The sequence below is a fragment of the Balaenoptera musculus genome, chromosome 12, assembly GCF_009873245.2.
Source record: "Balaenoptera musculus isolate JJ_BM4_2016_0621 chromosome 12, mBalMus1.pri.v3, whole genome shotgun sequence".
In the NCBI taxonomy this organism is placed as follows: Eukaryota; Metazoa; Chordata; class Mammalia; order Artiodactyla; family Balaenopteridae; genus Balaenoptera; species Balaenoptera musculus.
In genome coordinates this window covers 49,368,941-49,386,360 of record NC_045796.1, presented here as the reverse complement: position 1 = coordinate 49,386,360, position 17,420 = coordinate 49,368,941, and the positions used below count along the sequence as shown (strand labels likewise).

The window sequence follows — 17,420 nt, the reverse complement described above, 5'->3', positions numbered from 1 at the left end:
TAAATATTTTTTAACAAAGTATTTTAAATTTTGAATTTCGGGTGTGTACTTGATAAGATAAATATTCCTGAGTTTGTTACTTAATTTATCTGGGCTTCAGGGGAGAGTACAAGGCCAGGTATAAAACAGGAACTAAATGAATGCTGTTCAATGAAAAAATGTACAAATAAACAATGAGGGAGTTAAGACTATGTTCCAATCTAATTCTCAAAAGTACAATTCTTAGTTCAAATTTAGGGTAAAAATGAGGACAATATTTAAATTTTCCTCTTAGTCTACTCATCCAATTCTTAGAAGACAGAACTGACTTGAGACCAAAAAACCAACAAAAGAATCAAATTCTCTGCTATAAGGGCAAAAACATAAAACGACTGTATAAACCAGCACTAACCAAAAGAAATATCATGAAAGTCACATACATAATTTAAAATTTTCTAGCTGTCATATTAAAAAAAGGTAAAAATAGGTCAATTTTAAAATATTTTCATTTAATCCAATACATCAAAAACTACCCTTACAACATGTAATCAATATAAAAAATTACTGATAAGGTATTTTATATTCTATTTTCCTATTAAGTCTTTGAAAGCAGTGTGCATTTTACATTTATAGCACATCTCAATGAGGTTGCAAAATTTTTAATGGAAACAATTAGTTAAAATTAAACGAAATTTAAAATTCCATTCCTAGATGTATAAGCCAAATTAAAAATTCTCAATAGCCACATAGCTAGTGGCTACCGTACTGACAGCTCAGGTATAAACAATGAAAATATATTCTAATTTTCACCTCATTGCCAGTCAAATGTTACTGTTGTGTTTTCTTTAATACAGATAAATTTACAGTGAACCATTCATACATATTCTCCAGTGAGAATGTACATTTTTTCAAGACAGCTTCCTAGTCTTTGCATACAGTCTGTGCTGTGAAAGTAACTGGGTTATAAAGATTATGTGAACAAATGAACTGTAGCAAGCACTAATCCACTGAGCCAACCAAATAGAAAATACAAGTAGACACCACATTTGGGATAGGATATAATATAATCCCAGAGTAACATACAGAGTTTCCAATAGCTAAAAAACCTTTCGTAATTTTAGCTTCTTTTTAAATTTCAGGTATAAGTTTTGTGAAAATTGTGAAACCACAAAGCAGTCTCAATAACTGATGACTAGTTTTAACGTTTCTCTGTTTTATATAAATATACAAAATAGAAAGGATAATAAGAACAAAATAAAGATTAACAGGTATAGAATTCAATGTATTCCTCCATCAGTAAAAAATTTCTGTACTTGTACCATAGAATAAAACGTAAGAGTTAAAGTGCATGTGTCCTTACTGTTACCGTTTTACCTCATGTAAAGCTTTTGCCTCCTGTAAGTTTTGTATGCTGACTTTGAAACCATAAGTATTGTTTAAAGATGGTCCATCAATCTGGGAAGTGTCTTTCTTTGGAGTATTTACTGCTGCACATTGATTCTATTAAAAAAAACACAGAGCCAGAAAAAGATAAATGAGCAATTATTTCCTTTCTTTTGATTACTTATTTCTGCTTAGACAACATACTTTATGTACTTAGTAATATACGATAAACTAGTATCATCTCTTTAGATTCAAGAAGGAACTTAAGTATTTTATTAGCATTTTTTTTCAGGCTAGTAATTCAAGATACTAGAACCTGTATATATGTAGAAATATCTGATATAATCTGTAAGCCAACCATAAATTGATTTTTGAGTTTACAAACCCCAAATACTGAAAATAATAGTCTTGTAGAGAGTTGACATTTTACCCCATGGACGTTTATCTTGACCTTTCTTGGAAGTATGACAAGCAAGCAAGCAAGCAAGCAAGCAAGCAATGTATTTGCAACTAGATTGGCTAAAGTTTAAAGAAGATTTGAAATTGTGGGTTTTTATTTTACCCTAATACAACATGTATCTGAAAGATAAACTAAAGCATAAATAATTTTCAAGGGGTTAGAAAGAACAGAATCTATTTTTTAAAAAAATATTTTTTTCTGATTTCCACATCCATTAACGATTTTCCCCAAAGTGTTGATTTATGTTCACAATACACTCGTACTTGTTTTTAATATATATGACTTGTAATTCAATAATACTGATTTAAAAATGAAAGTTTTAAAAAGCATTTGTAATCTCAAAATAAAAATACTAAAATATATTTTATGTAGTTAATGATATTTATGAGAAGTGACCAATATAGAAGTGATCACTATCATATATTTCTAAGGATACATGTCTAATGTATACTTTTTTCACATAACCATATATTTCTAGGTTAAGTATTACCACAATTTTTAGTATTTGAATAAAGGCATTTATGATTTTTCAGAGTTTCAGTAGTAAATAATGTTGCTTTCCTTTGCTACTTAGTAAAATGGACTGAAAAATCAATAATGTTATATTTGAGAAAAAAGTAATAAACCCAGAAAAAGGATATATTTTTGGTGGGATCAAAAATCACTTACTTGAGCTCTGCTGTCATTGGATTGTTCTGATTTTGCCAGTAATCAGTTAATGTATTTGTATCCTCATAATCCACATTTTGGCTATCATATTCACTTTCTCTGTAATATTTGTATTTACATATAAGAATCTTTTAGATCCCAACAACAAAAAAAACTTTAAAAAAATTAGGCAATTTCTTGTTGTCTCAAAGATATGTAAATAAAATGATGCAAAAATATAATAAAATTATTAAAAAATTGAGACACAAAGTTATCAATTATCTAACTGAAATCTAAGAATAAGAATGGATCTTATCCACTGATTTTTAAATATGTTTAGCATAGTTACCTTTGCTTGTGTTAAGAGTACTCTTCTAAAAGCGTCAGTGTTACTTCCTTTCTTATGACTCAATTTCTGGGTTTTTGGTTCTGTAGAAAGAAATTTTATATTTAACATGCATATCAAAGTTGCCTGCTTCTGTGGGGTTTTTTTGTTGTTTTTTTGTTGTTGTTGTTCCAAACTCTTAGGTACCATTCATGAGTATTGTCCTATAAATTCCTCACAAAGACCTCATAATTTAAAAATGAAACTAATTCAAACCTGTGTTCCCCACACTAACTTTTAAAATTTGTATTATTAAATAAAAACATTTAGATTTTAATTATTGATCTTTATACCTAAGTTATGATCCTAGGGAATCACTTAATCCATTTATTCACTGATTTATCAAGTATTTATGATGACGAGGAAAAGACAGTATCTACCTTTGTGGGGTCTAGAGAGAAAATCAGACGTTCATCAAATATCAATACACACAGAAAAATAAAATTATAACTGGGGTAAGTACAACAAAGGGGAATATAATTGGGAATTTTTAGCCGGGGAGATCAGGAAGGCTTTTTTGAGCTAAAATCAGAAGAAAGAGTAGGAATTAACTAGGAACAGAGCGTGGATTTTCCCTGATTACTGAGCAAAAAAAAACTGGAGATTGGTAAGGGTGAATAAGAAGGCTAGGGTAGAAGCCCAGGTGAGAGATGAGGGCTTGGTAGTGGCAGAGACAGAGGTAGAGAGATCTGGGTAATTTAGGAAACAAAGAAGTGTGGAAACCACAGGATAGGCAGTGAGGCAATCAGGTGAGTATTATAAATAAATCCCTTGTTTCTGACCTGTGTAACTCAGTGACAGAGAAATCGTGGTACTATTCATTGAAATAAGGAAAAATGAAAGAGGACCAATGGTTTTCAATGTGCAGGCATGTGTGTGCATAAAGTGTGCCATGTGGTTGGTGGTGAATGAATGCAGTGAGATCATAAATTAAGTTTAAAAAATACTGACCTTGTGGTGGCTTTGAGCATTCAAGTAGAAATGCCAAAGGCAGCTGGATATAGTGTTCTGGAGCTTAAAAGAGAGTTCTGAACTGGAAATTTAAATTTGTGTTATCTATAGTAATCCTGTGGGCGGGAATTAGGTCATTGAGGGAGAGAACATAGAGAGAGAAAGCTTAAGGCTAAGCCTTAATAAACTCCAACATTCAGATAATAACTGAGAATGTGAGATAAGCTTCAAAGGAAAGCAAGTAGGAAGAAACAGAGGAGTAGGGGAAAAGCTAAGGGGAGAAGCTCAAAGAAGGAAGGTGTGGTCAGCAGGACAATGGCTGCTTAGAGGGTATGTGATAGGGAGACTGAAAAACATCCATTAGCTTTAGCTACATAAAGGTTATAAAGAATCTTTACAAGAGCCATACTGGTGGGATGATGGGGGCACAATCCAGTTTGGAGTGGGTTGAGAAATGAGTAGAAGGTAAAGACATAGAGTTGTCAAATTGGACAAATCTTTTAAGAAATTTGGCTTTAAAGGAGAGAAGCAGAGAAAAAAGAGCAGAAGCCAGAAGATGTAAGGTCAAGGCAGGTGTTTGGTTTTTTTTCTGTTTCAAAGGGTGGGAGAGATTTGGGTATATATCAAAGCCAATGGGAAAAATCAAGTTGAGAAGAAGGTAAGGTTTCTGAAAGGGCTCTTATATTTTACCGAGAAGGCAAGAAGATAGGATGGAAGTAGATGTTAAGTATATTTCACAGCAGAAAGATAAAAAAGTCTCCATGTGATGTCTTTCCAAGACATGATAAAATAATAATCTCATTAGCTGAGCTAAAATTTCATTTAAAAAGCTCTGATTTTCATTACATAGTCTAATGCTGCTTTCATTTCTAATATTTGAAAAGCTTTACGGAGGCTTTGTTACTTGTAAACTTACCTGTTGACAAAGGGCTAAGGCCAGTTGCCTCAGGAAGCCTTTCCACAAGTTTTCTCTGTATGATTGGTGTACTATGAAGGCAAAGTGATCCACATATCCCAGTTCTTTTCCTAACATTAATTGGGGATATCACTAGAGGTTCCTGAGGCTCACTGCAGGGGCTTTTCTGTATACCATCTTTTACAGGCTTTAAGAAGTTCTCAATAGTCAGAGAATGTAGGTCCTCTACTAGTGATGAGGGTCTGTCACCTCCATTTAATGTTTTGGAATCTGGTGATGTTGCTTCTTGCCAAGGGGGAATCACTGGAGAATCAGGGGAGCTATAACCAACACAATAGTCATCATCATCATCCTCTTCTTTCTCAGCATCATCTGCAGAAGCAACTGGTGGCAGCGTGTGACTTTCACTTGCAGTTCGACTGCATTCTGTGGTTGGTGCTTGTAAAGCAATCTGAGAATTATCAACATCTTCCTTGGTATGTGCTGTAGTGGGGAGTATGTGTGCAGTTGTATCCATTTTTGGAGGCACTACAGGTTTGTCATCTGGATTAACTGAGGAGCTGAAGTTCTCATCAGATTTTACAACTCCAGTTGGCTCCGTTTTAGACAGTTTCTTGGAACGTTCGTATTCTTCTTTGGCTTGAAGCCATGCTTGAACCAGTTGTCGACTTGGGGCACATTTGCAAGGCATAATCACAATTTTTTTATCTTCAACCATTTTATGGCTATTACTTGACCCTTTATTGACCATTGCTTGGCCATTGTGAGGGGGTGACCCAGATCTTGGATTTTGAGTCATTGCTGAGAATGCTGTTTTCCATAGACGAAGTCCTTCCAAGGAAAAGTCTCCCTCAAACTCAGCCAGATCATTTGGAAGTCGTGTTTCTACCATGAGAAGCCGTCCACCGATCTCCCTATAAACAACATAATTTAGAACGACTGTTTTGCCTCAAAGAGCAATTACCAAAATATTTAGCTCCTTAACCTAGAAATTTTTAAAAGTTCCTTTTGTAGTCTTAAAAATGCCCACCTCTTTCTTCCTTTTCCACACCCTACCCACCCCCTCCAACACACACATTTTATGCAGGCAGGTACACTCTATCTTTAGTCTCAATATGCTTTTCCTCACAGGTATATGACTACTAAATTAACTTCCTTCAGAAGGTATCATCAATACCAGGGAAAGAAGGTATTTTTTTTGTCTGAAGTGTCCAATGAAGTCTTCTTTTCTTCAAGGAGATAGTACAAACTCATCAGATTCCCTTCCTCTGATCTTAAATAATTTTCCACTGTCACCACATAAGGATAAAAACAATGGAAGAGTTTATCATCTGAGACTATATCCCTGGATTTTATCTATAGCCTCTTTCTACATTCTCTACTCTCTGTACATAGTAGTTCAGCAAAGCCAGTCAGTTCAAACAAATCTTCGTACCCTACCAAATTCCCTTAAATATTACAAAAAATTACATACAGTTGAGGTAAACTACCATAATTCTTTCTTCCTTTTACATGACAAGGTTTAATACTAACATAAGAACTTAGGAGTTGGCAGAGCCCACACAATTTAAGTGCTACTAATGTATGTGTATGTGAGGAATCACTAATTAAAAGGTAACCTGGTTTAGTTTCCAACAGTTATTATAAATATTAAGCTAAACCTCTCTCCTTCTCCAACATATCCATTGGTACTATTTCTGCCTTCTGCAGCGACATAAAATAACTCTTTTTCTTCTTCATGGTATCTCTTTCATGGATATGAAGATAGTTCTTAGTTTCTTCAGTTACTTCTCATAGGGCATGATTTCTCAAATGACCTGGTCATTCTCTAGATAAAACTCAATGAACTGAATTCTTGTTTTCTGATTGAAGCTGAAGGAGCAGCACCAGAGTTACCACATTTCCTTTTCCCCTTTACATGGAAAGATTTTGGCCCCTACTATTTAACTCCATAATCAGGATCTAATACCTTCCCAACACCCACCTTGCAGCTTTATGAAAAATTAGAAGGATTACTGCTATTGAAGGAAGTGAGTACACATGTCATGTGACTATACCCAACTCTAATATTAATAATACAGAGATCATAATGAAGTAAAAAATAGCAAAAACTGCTGAGGTGTGGTAAGTTCAGCTTTCTTGAATACTGTCAGCAGCATGCTAATTGCTACAGCTCATGTTGTAATTAATATATATGAAGAGCCTGAAATTTTTCAGTAATCCTACTTCGAGAGCTGTAAGTAAAAATTCCAAAATAGAAGAAATGCTTTATGAAGAAGATACTAATCACATAATTATGTATAGTAGCAAAACAGAGAACAACCTTTCTGTCCAGTAATAATCACATGATAGAATATTATGCAGCCATTAAAATGATGCTTCAACAGACTCAAATTTAGAAAATGTTTACATTATAATGGTAAGTGAATCAATTTCAATGCAATATTGTGACTACAGTAAGAACATTTCATAAAACAAAATAAAAGCTATACTTTAAAAAAGTAAGAAAACACATTAAAATATTAATAGTGGTTGTTACTAGGTAGAGAAATGGTGCAATTTTTACTTCTTTTATACTTCCTAAATTTTCTACAGTGAATACACAGTTTTTAATTAAAAAAAATTTGTTTTTCAAATATCATGACTATCATCCTTTTATTTCAGCCGCAGAACAAGTGTCAAAGTTGGACAACAACTAACAGCAACACAGAGTAAATGACTAGCACATGATTAATTAACTGGGAATTAAAAAGATGTGTAAGGCTGAGGAAGAAAATATAGATCAATGAAAAAATATACCATAATCACTACTGGTAAAGTCAAAGCCTCCAAAATAATGGAAACTAATGTCTAAGGATTATACATTCATATATTCTGGCAGTGAAATAAAAAGAAAGAGTTCCATTCATGTTAAAAGGCCACATGTGGGTACTGGGCAAAACAGAACAGCAAAACTGTGTTTTAGGAAGTGCGGGGGTAAGGTAGGGGGAGGGATTTTCTGCCCTTCACTTCAAGTCCTTAGAGGAGGGAACTTCTTCAACTCTATATTTCTGATGACTTTTTCTCACCCCTTTCTTAAATGGACTCCTGCAGAAATTATTGCTAATCTTCGGGTAAAAAGCCCAGCACTCACTGTCTCTTTCACTAGGGTCAGGAGCATTGTGGTGCTCAAGGTCAGTGCATACATGCAGGGTGGCCTCTTGCCTTAGTTGGCACTTCATATCTCTTTCCATCATTTAGACTAAGCAGGGTCTGCCTCAGCAGTCCTAGCCATTCTTCTCTGCTTCTGACTGGATGTGTGAAATGAACTGCCTCTCTCTGCAACTGATTAGGAAAAGGGATGAAAGACACAGGGGCAGGACCAAAAGCCATCACTTAAACTTCCTGGATTAAGCCATGTTCCCCAACTTAACTCTTATCAGATATGTTCTATCTTGATGAAGCAGGCAGGACAGGATACCTACTTAACTACTGGTTTACAAATAGGCCAGTGCTGTGATTCCTTCAGATTTTGCTATTGGCCGTGTGTGTGTGTGTGTGTGTGTGTGCGCGCGCGCGCGCACGCGCATCTGTCTCTCTGTTTACCACTTCTCTGAAAAGATTCTTGAAAGAAAGAAGAGATAAGGGGAACCAAAATCCATATTGCACCCCTAATAACTATACAAACTAACAATAGTAACAATATGATTGAAGATGTTGGCAACATGAAAAGAGAGTGGTATGTAATAGAAACAACTTAAAATAATCTTCATTTAGAGATATATCATAAGAGTATTTAAAACATATGTATGCTTATTTTCAAACACTTAAAAAATGAAGTTTTTAAAATTATGAAAGTTTACCATTTTAGAAATAAATACTATCTTTAAAATGATAATTATAATACTCTTATAAGTATTATGTATTAAGTATTATGACATCCTTAATTTGGCATCATGTCACAGTGAGCCTCTAATCCTTAATGTTGACGCAGTGCAAAATAATAGTAGATCCAAGACCAACACTGATCAACTTAAATAAATTTCTCTAGGTGCAACCGTCCAGCTAGTTTGTGGATTTTCTTAATATGTCCATAATTATAAATTGTTTTCACAATGATATACTTACAAATACAGTATCACAGCCAAAAAAGTAGTAGTCAGGTACCAAATGTTGTTACATACATTATAATTATTCAGAGTGACCCAAGGGGAAAAAATAATTCTGATTACCTGGGCTTTTCTGGTACATCAGAAGGATTACTGCAAAATGGTTCCTGATAAATAGTTTCTGAAAGGTCATGATCCAACAAAGTTGCCATAATTTCTTCCCTACTTGGTGGGGACATAAGTGGTTTCAGAATGTGAGCAGTTCGAGGGGTGAAACTGCCATTTTTAGATTGTGAGGGAGAGCTGGTAGACCTTGGTGAACTATCAGGAGTTGGTGTCAACATATCATTGTTTCTTGAAACATACAATTCTAAATCTTCAGAGGCTGCATCTACAAGTTCACCGTCAGGGGAGGATAGTATTGTAGTAAAAGAGGTATTGACTGCATCAAGAGACTGTCCCATTTCTTTTCTGGTATGACTTTGAATCCAGTCTGACTTGCCTGGCTGTGAGAGGCTAAGAAACACTTCTTTGCTTACTGAACTCCTATTCAATCTAGATTTTTCATTTAGACAGTCCTCTGACTGCTGGACACAGAAAGACTCCATTATTGAATTAGGCCGAGTTGTTAGAGGATGAAAGGTATTTTTCCATTGATTGTGGCGATGATTCTCATTGCTATCTATGGATGATTTCTCAAATAATTCAGGACTTAGAGTACCAGATCTAATCCATGAGGTTGAATCTGAGGCATGATGTTTGTCTTCATCACACTTCTGGTTATCATGACTTAAAAATTCAGTTTTTTCTACAGTTTGTCCTGGGAAAAGATCCTGAACTGCATCACTTAGGAACTTTTGAGGCAAATTCTGATCAGCTGGGACAAACTGACTTCCAGAATAAAAGCTACAAAATCCAGTCTGACCTATTGTATTAATATCAAAATTATAATTATGTTCAGGAGACAAGCTATCTTCAAGTGAATAACAACTTTCAAATCCTGGATCTGAAAAAAAGATGGGACTATCATCCGATAGGGAGTTATCCAACTGGCCAGAGGTTGGTAAATTTAGAGAGTCTACTTTAAGAAGTTTGGGAATTTTTTCTTTAGGTTTTGTACTTCTGGGAGTTCGAGGTTTTCTTGGAGATGTTACTGATCGTGTTCGTTTAATTGATTTGTTATGCTCAAGGGAACGAGAGATAGTTTTGTTTGGCTGCTGTTTATTAGGTAATGGGTCTTGCATACTATTTGCATTCTGTGCTTTCTGCTGTCTTTTCTGTAACAATTCTTTTAGAACTGCCAGTCCAGACTGTCCTTCACCAAATGTTGAAGGTGTTGACACATTTCGATTTCTACACTGAGAAAGTGCTTTGGTTTGTGAAATTGCTTCTGACAATGACCTTTGCTTTACCCTTTCAGGTTTAAAATTTGACATATCTAAAATAAAGCCCCTTTGTTTTTGCTCCCATGTTATTTGTTTGATTGGGCTTCTCAAGGAAGTTACAAAGCAATTATTAGGCATCTGACTTTCCTCTGAAGCTGCTTTTCCTGGAGAACAAATTTCACTGTGCTTTGACTGTTCTGCCATGCACACAATCTGCTGCTGACTGTCTTTGCAATGCAAAAAATTAGGGGCATACGTCTGGTCTGGCTTTGATTCTACGGAATTACGATATTCATTTAACTTTCCAAGAGACGACAAATAGTTTTTTTGTACATTTGCATTCTCTTCTATCTTTGGAGACATGATACCAGAAGACATCTGTGTATTCTGTGCTACCTGAGACAAATGGTTTGAAAGGTCAAATATATTTTTTTGAATCAAAGTTGATTCTTTTAGAGTAAACATAGCATTTTGATTATGAGACCGCTGAACATTAATTTTTGAGATTCCAGGTCCCAAAGAACTACAAACAACTGATGAATGCAAATCATCCTGTGGACTGGGGAATGCTTGCAAATCTACAGGCTTCTTGCTTTCTAGGAAAGAAGAAAAGCAGCCAGATAAATTCTGTTGTGCATGAATTCCAGTGGGGAGAGGAGCAGAAAGGGGATGATCTATAGCAGAGCCCATTAGTGACACATCTTTCTGTTTAAAAAGTAGTTGAGAGCCTCCAGAACTATTTGAGGTCTCAGACACATTCTGATGTTTCAGCGCAAACTTAACTTCAGCACCAGCTTGAGATTTTAGTTTTTCATCTTTTAGTGTTATGTGCTTTCTTGGTGTAGTTTTCTCATTTGCTTTTTGTTTCTGTTTTGCTCTTGGTTTCTTTTTTCCATCATCTACTAGTTTATTTGTCTGATTTCGTTTGTTCCTTTTCTTAGTAACTACAGAGGGATTAACAAGCTTTGTTTTTGATTTCTTAACCTGCGTTCTTGCTCGACTATTTTTTCCTATACGGGAATTAACAGTCTTGCTATTATGTGCATTAGGACCCTTAAAAAGCATTGCTTCTTTATTGGCAGCAGCCATAATTTCTTCAGCTCTTGGATCTGTGGGAGACCAGCAGCGAGGCGGAGAAGAGTTTATGGGACTTGTGCTTCTCTCAGAAAGAAAACCTAGTTTAGACATAACATCACTATAATTTAAGTCACAGTCTTCGGTTTCAGCATTATAAGATGGTGAGGGAGGAGAAAGAATAACATGTGACCGTTTTTTCCTGAAAGACAAAGTTCTTTTAATATTTTCACTATTTGTCCTTTGTTGCTTACCAGTTTTTTTCTTAGCAGACTTATGTTTTGATTTTCTTCTGTGGCTTTTCTTTGGTGTTAGTGGATAAATAGGATATTTGGTTGCAGGGGAGTCAGGAACTTTTGGCCAAAAATCCTTCAAAGGTGCAAGCTTTTTATACAGTTCCATTTTTTCCTCTGTTAATATTACTTGTTTTTCTTTAGAGTCTATTTTTCCTAGCTTTACAAGCATATTTTTCCTCCCTCTAAATCTATTAATGATAATATACTTTATGATGACAGGGGGCAGCTTTTTAGACATTTTTCTGCGTTTTCGAGATTTGAGAGTTCCATCTAAACTTTCACCAATTTCCATGGGATGAGGTAGGCTAATTTTTGAGTTGTGTGTTATAAAACTTGACTCACTATCTTCATTCTCATAATTTACCTTGCGTTTGGCTCTAAGTGTGTATTTATTGCCATACAATCCAAAGGACTGCTCAGTTTCTAAGGCTCCTTCTCCAAAGTGACAGTCTACAAAACTGTCTGTAGATGTTTTATTTTCAAAAGCTCCACGGGTGGCCTTAATTAAATCACTGGCCAATATGTTATCCTTCTCAGAATTACTATTACAAGGATTATTTTGTATACAATTATCTTTTGAGGATCCAGTCTCAGTAGTTCCGGCAGAATTCTCTCGATGACCTACAAGCTTCTTTTTATTCATTTTTAACCGGGACTGTTTACTGCCAGGATGTAGTTTATATGTGACAGGAGAGAGTTTTTGTGGCCTGCTGAGACAATTAGAAAGAACAACACTGGGAAAAAACATATAATGTGCTGCTTGCTGGCTGAGGCTTGGTTTTTCTGTTTTATGTTCTTGAAATTCTTCATATCTAATTTTAAGTTTATTTAGTCCACTTTCATCAGCAATGCTATCAAGAGAATGCACCATAGTTCTATTCTCCCCTGAGCATGATAGCAATTCACAATTTTCAGTTAATGATGAAGGGAATAAACTATTCAGAGCTGTGCTGTTTCCTTTTTCATTTCCTTCAGAGGATAATTTACTTTTTGAATGATTTAAGTCAGAAAAGTTGAAAGAATTTTTGCCCAATGTATTTTCGTTAGTGTGACGGTTCATATGTATAAAAGGGGCATCCTTATCAATTTTTCTAATGTTTGTGTACTTTCTACTTGGTACTTGTCTTGTAACAGATGGAATATCTTCTTCATAATCAAAAATACTACTTTCACAGGAAGATACTGGGAGGACATCTGTCTTACTACTCTCTTTATGAGAGTTTTCTGAATGGACAGTACTGCTTAAAGACCCAGGGTATTTCACAGAGTAAGTGCTTTCATTTGTAAAAGAAGCAACTGAATGATCTAGACTTTTCTCTAGGTTGTTTGGCTGTGAAAGGTCTTCAATTAAATCTTCCTTGTTCAAAACATGGGAAGAAAGGGCACTTGTGTGTTTACACTGAAAGGTAATCTTAGCGGAAGATGGGGGTTCTAATGTAGCAGCATCTTTGTGAAAGATGGAAGGTTTTACTGATAGCTTGCTTGTTGCAATCACAGAAGAGTGGGTTCTAGAATTTTCATTGTTCAGTGGATTGTCTGAAATGGGGGAAAAAAGAATTTACTTCACTTCCACTCTTAATTTTTAAAATATTTTCCCATACCATGATACTATCACCATGAAAGAAATTATATGAAATTAAATTCGTATGTTTAAAACAGTTATCCCAACAAAAAGATCATTCCTATCATTAGGATAACACCACAATCTAAATAATCAAGAGTCAGTTACATTTGATTAGTAGTCATTATTTTAAACACATATTTCTTTGATCAGAAATAGATGATATCAATATTCATGCCTTTTGGGAGAATAAGGGGAAAAATACTGTCACCTTCAAAATTTTCCATAAAATAACATGTCTTTGCATTATCACTTCAAATAAGCTGAGCATATTTCTTATAGTTTCCTATGCTACTTAAATGTTATGATGATAAACTGATTAAAGTTTATAAAGCTCTAAATCAGTGATTAATAAATGCTATACTCTTAGAAATGAGAAAAAATCATATATCTACATTCTCTCAAAAGAAATCATCCTGCAGAAGGACAAAATCTAACAGTATTGTCATAGCCCTCACTTAGCCAACTATGCAGACAGTGTGATTATATTTTTCAAAATCAAATATATTTTCTGCCCCTAAATAATGAAATACTCAAAGTAGAGTACTTTACTTACCACTATTTTCATCTGCAGTTCCATCTAACTGAGGTATAGAAAGATTGGCTAGAAGCAAACTGTTATTACTCCATTCCATTTCTTCTTCTGAAGATGAATCATCTTCTTCTGTTGAGCTTCTATGGGTATTTCTGCACAGTGATCTAGAGAATATTAAGATTCACCAGTGAGTATGAGCATTAGAAAAAAGCACGTCCGACTCAATTTGCCTAATTTGATCCTATAATAGTAAAACTGAATAAACAGGATCTGAAAATTATAACTTTAAAAAGAAAAGCAGATTTACTTTGCTTTGGTATCATGCCCTACCAAAAGTTATTGTAAATAGACTTTATAATCCATTTCATGTGAGCTAGAAGACACCATCATTCCTGTATTCATAGGTCCACAATATCCTGGATTACCATATCTAATTATGTTCTTCCTTATATTCTCCCCCTCGGCTTATCATTAGATATACACATAACAGCTTGGGTGAGAACCTGGTAATTTCTAAAAAGGTGGCATCCTAGCATATTTTAAGAAGTCTCCATAAATACACAATCACTACATTATTAATTGGAAAAAATAAACAAAAAGGTAGGCAAGTGGGTATTCAGGTCCGGGCTGAAAGAGGAAATAAAAGGGATCAGAAACAGGAAAGGAAGCAGTACAGGTGTTGAGTCAATCCCAGCAGTGGCTATAAAGTAGGGTTGCTGAGGAATGCAGATGGACTGTGAAACCCAGATGGATACTCTCCTTAAGTTTCATCTCATATTGATTTAAATTTTTCACTAGATCCTAGCTTGATACTTTCCCTTCTATCTGGATGGGCAAACTTACTTTCTATCAATACCTTAATTTTTTCTTTCACTTGTCCTGAAAATTTGAAAATATTGCTTTATTATACATGGAACAGTTTTTCCATTAAGCCTTCCCCAAATCACAATTTGTCCTAAAATCACTCTTAAGAGATGAAAGAGTTATTAGAGGTCACCTAGTCTAGCTTTCTACCCAATGCGAAAATCTTATCTTTAACAGACCCTACAATCTCCACTTTTATATTCTCAGTATAAAGGGCTTGCTGTCTCACAGGGTAATCTTTTCTGTTATTAATGGCTCTAATTGTTAGTAATTTTCTTCCTATATTACACAAAAATCTTTCATTCCTGCCTTTGTCCTGTGTAGCCATATGTAGCAGGTCTGTGCCACGTTCCACATGATAACCTTTAAAACATTTGAAGGCATTATCATTTGTTCCATAATTCCTCTTTAATTAGACCAAACATTATCTATTCTTTCTACTGTTCTTTAAAAGTGACAGCGTTAACAAATCCTTCTAGCTTTCTTCCTCTTCTTTCCCTTTCCTTTCCTTTTTCAGTATTCTTAAAATATGGTACTCAGGAGGAATATAATATTAAATGTACAAGTATCAATAGAATTAAATGACTCCTTTTCTAGACAATATACTTCTATTATTCAATCTCTCTTTAACATACATTTATAAAATGTTCAGGATTGTTTTTTCAAGGTTAACCTGGGGGTGGTTTTCACAGAATTGGTCCAGTCAATGAACACACAAGCATTAATTAATCATGGGATAAACCAGGTCTATTATTTTAAACATGTTGGCACCACTGGGAACAAGGAGATGGTGATTTTATAAGAATGTTACATATTTGAATGTGTATCTACTTAATATGGGCATGAAAGTATAAATAGCTAAACCAGGTATAATCTAAGAAACCGTAGAAGAAATGCTAATAATAGGTTGAAGGTAAAAATCAAATGGACAATATCAAAATAAAACAATGAAAGATGAAGAAAAAGAAAAACAAATGGAAGTAAGGAAAATGCATCATGAAATGCCACATGATCAAATAAAAATATCAGTCAACAAATTTAGCTAAAATATCAAAGAAGCAATCCTATTTATTACAGCAAGATTTAAATACATCAGATAAATACTATAATTATTTTACTAATAAAATCCAAAATCTGTCAGAATAATAAATGTTACCCCAGGTACAGCTGGTAGACAATAATTAAATTCACTATTTTGGCAACCATACAACACTACAGATTTATTGTGCTCTTAATAAAGTAAAATTTATGACCTTCCCACAGAAATTGTTAAGCCCAGAATGAATCGTAGGTCTATCTAGTCTATATTTGTGAAGCTGACTGATTGAACATAAAACCTATGACTCTACACTTTATTAGGCATCATCTTTTTAGTTTCAAGATATTTTTGAATCTATATTTTGTCATTCAATGAATTACCAATCTCCAATGTTTCTGACAATCTGAATTCAATCTAGCATGAAACTTGGCACACAGCAGCATTTAAGTGGTTTTTGAATGCAAAATCATGCAAGTGCTCTGTGAACCCACCTAATCAGTCACTATTACCATGTATACTCCTTATCCACAAGGATGCTATGTAAGACTTTGTTTAATATCTGGCTGAAATTAAGACTCAATATGATTATTACATTTCTCTAAGTAACCATATTTAAAATGGATATAAAGGCAGTAGAGCACGACTTGCACTCATGAAAGGTCTTGATAGTCTCTGCTTCTCTAAGTGCCCACAAAGTGTTTATTTAATAATCGTAAGTTATCACCCCTATTATAGGGGAGCAGAACTAGAAGCAAGCAGACCAGTTAAAAAGTGATTTCATAGTATTCCAGATAAATAATAATGAAGGCTTAAACTAGATAGGCTTAACAACAAATAGAGGTGTAAAGGAGAGCAAATTAAATATGACACTGAAGTTACAAACTTCCAGAAGTTGAAGGCAAAGTGGTGTCATTACAGAAATAAGAACCAGAGACACAAGAACAAAGCCATTTTATACCACTGCCTATTATCATTTAGGATTGCTTACGCTCCAAAAGATGTTGATGTGGTTGAGGCATTTCTGAACAGGATATTTCATTAAAAGATTTATAAAGTTTATACAGAAAAAAATTGACAAAAAAATTTATAGAATAGCTACAAGAAATTGTATGTCTTTCACCCCCCCTTTTTTTTAACAGATTAGGAAATATCAGCAAAAGGCACTTTTATGACACTGTTGAGGGTCAAATCTATCAGGAAATAGAACATTGATTCTGTCTGGCTCAGGTAAAATTAGGTCTTCAAAGGTCAAGGAGCTGAGTCTTTGACCGATTTAACACTGTGACAGCAAAGGGAACCGAGTATGTGAAACTAGGAAGGAAGTATGAAATAATTATTTCACAGGTTTGGAATTTCCTACTCGCAGAATAAAAATGGAATTCTTTGTAGGAGCGTACTGTGAAAATATAGAAGAGAGGGTTCTGATATATACTCAGATAACAGGAGATGGTATCAGAAATTTTATTTTTTTATATTAGATAATGTTGAGAAACTAGAGCTACATTACATATATATTTATAATACTATATATGTATATATGTAATATATATGTGTGTAAATATGATATATAGGTTAATCTCATTCATCTTTCAAAAACAGACTTTAGAAGTTTTAGTACTGCCTACACAAGTTTGAAGTAGAGGCACACTCAGTGTTTTAAGCTCAGAGGCCCAGCTTTTTCCACACACAGAGCATACAGCTCAGGGGCAGACTCAAACCAATCAACCTCACAAGAAACTGATTTAGAAAAACACACTGCCAAGGAGAGTGGCCAAGATGGCAGAGTAGAAGGACAC

The 17,420-nt window shown here is 34.5% G+C and overlaps 1 protein-coding gene across 4 annotated transcripts in view; it reads right to left on the bottom strand.

Moving 5' to 3' along the window:
* REV3L (REV3 like, DNA directed polymerase zeta catalytic subunit) overlaps positions 1 to 17,420 on the bottom strand; it is a 190,888-nt gene that overhangs the window by 66,332 nt on the left and 107,136 nt on the right. For all 4 annotated transcript variants that reach the window (XM_036871281.1, XM_036871282.1, XM_036871283.1 and 1 more), the window contains exons 12-16: positions 13,743 to 13,885; positions 8,934 to 13,101; positions 4,723 to 5,636; positions 2,820 to 2,899; positions 1,354 to 1,479 (exon numbers count right to left, since the gene is read on the bottom strand). In XM_036871281.1, coding sequence (XP_036727176.1) covers positions 1,354 to 1,479; positions 2,820 to 2,899; positions 4,723 to 5,636; positions 8,934 to 13,101; positions 13,743 to 13,885 — 5,431 coding nt within the window. The remainder of the gene's footprint in view (positions 1 to 1,353; positions 1,480 to 2,819; positions 2,900 to 4,722; positions 5,637 to 8,933; positions 13,102 to 13,742; positions 13,886 to 17,420) is intronic.